Source organism: Micropterus dolomieu, linkage group LG02 (genome assembly GCF_021292245.1).
Source record: "Micropterus dolomieu isolate WLL.071019.BEF.003 ecotype Adirondacks linkage group LG02, ASM2129224v1, whole genome shotgun sequence".
Taxonomy (NCBI): Eukaryota; Metazoa; Chordata; class Actinopteri; order Centrarchiformes; family Centrarchidae; genus Micropterus; species Micropterus dolomieu.
In genome coordinates, this window is record NC_060151.1 from 27,104,511 (window position 1) to 27,110,036 (window position 5,526).

The 5,526-nt window shown below is 39.6% G+C and overlaps 1 protein-coding gene across 1 annotated transcript; it reads left to right on the forward strand.

Moving 5' to 3' along the window:
• Positions 1–3,567: 3,567 nt before the first annotated feature.
• Positions 3,568–4,853, forward strand: rcvrna (recoverin a). The gene is made up of 3 exons (XM_046040720.1): positions 3,568–3,948; positions 4,515–4,626; positions 4,735–4,853. The coding sequence occupies exons 1-3, from the start codon at positions 3,568–3,570 to the stop codon at positions 4,851–4,853; spliced, it is 612 nt and encodes a 203-aa protein (XP_045896676.1).
• Positions 4,854–5,526: the final 673 nt, after the last annotated feature.

Consider the following 5,526-nt stretch of genomic DNA (forward strand, 5'->3'; position numbering starts at 1 on the left):
ATTCTGACTCTACCATCTGAATGTCTCAACAGAAATCGAGACTCATCAGACCAGGCAACATTTTTACAGTCTTCAACTGTCCAATTTTGGTGAGCTCTTGCAAATTGTAGCCTCTTTTTCCTATTTGTAGTGGAGATGAGTGGTACCCGGTGGGGTCTTCTGCTGTTGTAGCCCATCCGCCTCAAGGTTGTGCGTGTTGTGGCTTCACAAATACTTTGCTGCATACCTCGGTTGTAACGAGTGGTTATTTCAGTCAAAGTTGCTCTTCTATCAGCTTGAATCAGTCGGCCCATTCTCCTCTGACCTCTAGCATCAATAAGGCATTTTCGCCCACAGGACTGCCGCATACTGGATGTTTTACCCTTTTCACACCATTCTTTGTAAACCCTAGAAATGGTTGTGCATGAAAATCCCAGTAACTGAGCAGATTGTGAAATACTCAGACCGGCCTGTCTGGCACCAACAACCATGCCGCGCTCAAAATTGCTTAAATCACCTTTCTTTCCCATTCTGACATTCAGTTTGGAGTTCAGGAGATTGTCTTGACCAGGACCACACCCCTAAATGCATTGAAGCAACTGCCATGTGATTGGTTGATTAGATAATTGCATTAATGAGAAATTGAACAGGTGTTCCTAATAATCCTTTAGGTGAGTGTATGTGTGTATATGTATGTGAAGGTCTAATGTGCGTGAACATCCAGGAAAGATTTTTTGAGTATTTGCTTTCTTTGCCACTTTAGCATCCTTAAATGTTGATTCATTTTCTAGTGAATTCAGCTTTTGAGAGCAGCACTTTGAATCGTATCCAACATCTCTCTGAGTAATTCCCCTGAATACAAAGAGATTATTCTGAACATTAGCTTCCATGTAATAAAAATGTATACACAGTCCAGTGTTACACTTGATGAAGTAGTAAGCCTGTTGTACAGTACATATTTCCTAGACTCATCCCCTTTTACATAATAAATACCTGCCAGGAGGGACTCATTTTACCAGAGAAAAATATCAGCGTGCACCACTGACAGATGTGAGATTTGAACGTTGACCTTTTCCCACTGTGACAGAGAAGCTCCACATTTTGTGCATTTTATGACAAAATCTAAATGTTTCGTGATTATGTAAAAAGTATTTGATATTTAAAAGAATTCTACAGGGTTTCATAATCTGATTTTCCAAAGCTAGATATGTTTCAGAGAGACGCTACCAGATTATGTTCATAGTTTTGGAGAAAAATAAAGTCAGAGTATTGTCATTCCAGCTTTGACTTGAGAAAAAAACAAAAACAAAAAAACAACACATTAATTCGTCCCTTAAAGTCATCATATGTGTTGGCACAGTATGCTGCGGTATTATAATTGTGTCACATTTAAGAAGTCGCCTCTTGGTCCTTGAGTCATGAGAGGCACTGATGGATTAATGTAGATTAATGCTGAAGCCAGTCAGCCAGTACACACAGGCATTGCTTTTAAAGAAGAACCAAAGTAGCAATTGAAACAAACATTTTTTGACGTCAGTACCATAGCAGCATTATGGACACCCCTACCCCCTCCCCTTTTTCAGAAATGGATCACAAGTTCAGTTATTATTGTATGGGTTATTATAAAAAGGACATATTTATAAGGTAAACCAGCTGCTCATTTAGTTGATCAATTTGTTTGTGAATGCCATTCATCACACATATAAATCCTGGTAGCAGCAGCTTGACCAGTGAGCTGCAGGTACACTCCACTCGCACTCTCAGCATATTGTTTTAAATTGTAAAAAAGAAATTAACAACCAGGCTAAAGGGAACCTTTGTGATTTTCAAGCAGATATGCATCATTACAATATGGGCAGAATATACACATTAACAATGGTTAACTTTCCCCTATGTTGCCTGCACCCAGAGCTCATCTGCTGTCAAAAGTTGACCAGATGACGTGTTTTGTTCCAACTATAGATTGCACTTATCCATTTTTATTATGCACGCCTTAGAGTAAGTGCAATAACACATACACTCCTCCCTGTTCCTTAATTGCCTTCACTCGCTGTGCTTTTGGCACCACTGCAGCAGATGGTCTTGTAATCTGGCCTGAGACTAATACACTGGAGACACAGATAATCTCATCCCATTGTGGAGGAGCAGCCGAATCCATGCAGGGCTTCATAACGACCCCAGCCTTTTCAACAGACCTTAACTGTCTGACCTAAACTCCTGTGCCAGCATCAGAGAGGATGCTTTCTGAGTTGGGACTGTTGGTCTTGCTGCCTGTCAGCCGGGAATGTTTTTGTTATGAATATTTTTGATATATCTTGTTTTTATGTTAATAAATCCCACGAATTTGGTTGTTTTAAAGGTGTTTATCTGTGTTTAGTTTGGGTTAGTGTTGGAGTGAGTGGCATCATAGGGTGGGGCGTATATATATATATATATATATATATATATATAAATATGTACTCTGAACAGAATTATAAACACTTTTCACTTGTCACGCTGTCTTCCATCTGCCCTGTACAGTGAAAACCGGGATTCATCCGTGAAGAGAACACCTCTCCAAAGTGCCAGACGCCAACGAATGTGAGCATTTACCCACTCAAGTCGGTTACAACAACGAAGTACAGTCAGTCAGGTCGAGACGCCGATGAGGACAGCGAGCCTGCAGATGAGATTCCCTGAGTTGGAAGAAGAAATTCTTTGGTTTGGCAAACCGATTGCTGCAGCAGCTGTCCGGGTGGCTGGTCTCAGACGATCCTGGAGGTGAAGATGCTGGATATGGAAGTCCTGGGCTGGTGTGGTTACACGTGGTCTGCTGTTGTGAGGCCGGTTGGATGTACTGCTAAATTCACTGGTTCTCTGGAGACGTTTTTTTGTAGAGAAATGATCATTCATTTCACGGGCAACAGCTCTGTTGGACATTCCTGCAGTCAATATGCCAATTGCACGTTCCCTCAAAACTTGCGACATCTGTGGCATTGTGCTGCGTGATGGAACTGCACATTTTCGAGTGGTCTTTTCTTTTTACAACACATTGAGCAACAGAAGTGTGTCGAGTTAACATTTCGAAAACAGTAAAACAACAAAAAAGTAATATTATCAAGCTAAAATAACCAGTTTAAAAGGGAAATTCTCATTAATATACACAATTGTAATAACAGTAGAAACATTACAAATGTTAAAACTCATTGACTAACTTGATGTAACTAAATATCACAGTGAGTTATTAAACCAAGGGATGGCAGATGGGATTGCAGTCTTAGCAATAATGCTGCAAAAGGCATAAAAGGCCTCCCTGATGTTGACCTTTACAGTTTTAGGCACCTACTTTTAATCCTCTGCTTATACCTCCAGTATTTAACTGTGTCTCTAAAACGGTGTCATAGTGGTGTGACGTGGTTATCCCCTTAATCTTCAAGACAGCTGTCTGGATTTAGGTAGTGATCATAATCCCATTTGGCACCTTGAGTGGTGAGTAACTTGAACGAGTGCTGCAGAGGTTTTAACCCCAAACACAGGAAAGCAAGAGGACCGAGAGACAAGAAGAAGGAGAAGGGAGACGTTTCACCTTTGTGAGAATCAGTTTGCAGGATGGGGAATACTAAGAGCAGTGCTTTGTCAAAGGAGCTCCTGGAAGATCTGAAATCCAACACGAAATACTCAGAGGCCGAGCTTTGCACTTGGTACCAGTCCTTCCTGAAGGAGTGTCCCAGCGGGAAGATCACCAAGGAGCAGTTTGAAGGCATCTACGCCAGCTTCTTCCCAAACGCAGACCCCACAGAGTATGCACGGCATGTATTCAGGAGCTTTGACACCAACGCAGATGGCACTTTGGACTTTAAGGAGTACATTGTTGCTCTGCACCTCACGTCCGGGGGAAAGACTCTGCAGAAACTGGAGTGGGCCTTTGCCCTGTACGACGTAGACGGGAATGGAACCATCAGCAACAACGAAATCCTTGAGATTGTTAGGGTACTTATACCTTTTCTTTTCATCATGATGGTGCATAAAACAGTATGTAGTTGCTACTCACAACCTCAAGTATTTGATAGATTATATATTTGAACGTTTCCTTTATTCCTGCAGAAATTAATTATTTTTGACTTCTATTCAGCTTCTTTTCAAAAAACCTTTCACCACATTAACATGGATAAACTTAAAAAATGGAATGGAAACAAAAGCAAACAGCTTGGTCGTGTAGCTGAGTCCACAATGATGTACATGGTTTGGTTACATGGTTTTACAACCATAAATGCAGAATAATAATCAGACTTGACTACACAATTATGTTGTTTTTTTAATTGCTCTTTTACTCAAACAGGCCAAACCCAAAATATTAAGTTTACAATAATATAAAGCAAAGAATAGCAGTCATAATTAAATGATGCATTTCTAGTTGTTTCAGCAGTAACTGAGGCCACAGTGAAATACATGGATCCTTTGTATTCTTTAGGATATTATTTTGTGTATGATTTGTATTTTGTGATGAAATTAAGCATGCACTGTAAACAAATGTTAACATAATCACTCTCCTGCAGTCAATATTCAACATGATTCCTGCTGATGACCAGAAGAACCTGCCCGAGGATGAAAACACACCGGAGAAGAGGGCTGAAAAGATCTGGCAATTCTTCGGGAAGAAGGAAAACGGTAACTTACAACTCATTAAGCTGCTTAATTAAAGCTTTTTCTGTATCTTCACAAACATCTACAAGTGTTGATGCTGTTCGACTTGTGCCTTTTTCCGTTCTTTCGCAGATAAAATCTCAGAGGGAGAATTCATTCAGGGTGTGATGGACAACAAGGACATCCTGCGATTGATACAATATGATGAGCCTCAGAAAATTAAAGACAAGCTGAAAGAGAAGAAGCAATAAAAAGAGGCAGAAAAAGCCCCCCCTCATGTGGTTTAAGACTGTTTCATTTTTCTTTTTACATTCTTACATGATTTGGCCCCTTGTTTTTCTTTTCATTTATGGACTCATTTTCATTTTTCACATTTATATTATGATATTTGCATTTGATCCTAGAAAACAGAAGGTGAGGAACTCTTGAAATGGCAATTTAAGCTGTGGGTTTGACACTTTGTGCAGTTACACTGTGGATCTGTATTAAACATAGTAGTAAACAAAATAAACTTTCCCTACAAAGACACAAAAATTTACCAGAATGCAACTTTTTAACATCTTACCAGAAATAGCAATATTATACCGCTGAATGTATAATTTTTGGGAAAACAGTATGATGATTTCATAAGAACTAGAAAACAGAGGTAAAATTCAAACTGCAGCCGCTGCACTGTGGCTAGTAAAGGCTAGCTAGTAAGACTTGCTCTAACTAGTAAGCCTTAGCCAAAGCTAATTCACCTATTCCCTTTTACTGTGACTGAAAAATGTATTTTGGTGCTGTTACATCTTAATAATTGAGCTCAATCTTAAATTATAATGGAGAGAAAAGGTTAATCCCACATTAAGTAGCTAACCCTGCTAAACGTAACTAGCCTAGCTAGCAGAGTAGTAATAAAAGTCGTCTGTGTAGCCTGTGACTAAA

What these genes read in the sequence shown, in the direction of transcription:
- rcvrna (XM_046040720.1), top strand. Translation starts at nt 3,568, where the DNA reads ATGGGGAATACTAAGAGCAGTGCTTTGTCAAAGGAGCTCCTGGAAGAT. An exon ending in AAATCCTTGAGATTGTTAGG is followed by an intron (nt 3,949 to 4,514) that starts GTACTTATACCT and finishes ACTCTCCTGCAG; the next exon opens with TCAATATTCAACATGATTCC. An exon ending in CTTCGGGAAGAAGGAAAACG is followed by an intron (nt 4,627 to 4,734) that starts GTAACTTACAAC and finishes GTTCTTTCGCAG; the next exon opens with ATAAAATCTCAGAGGGAGAA.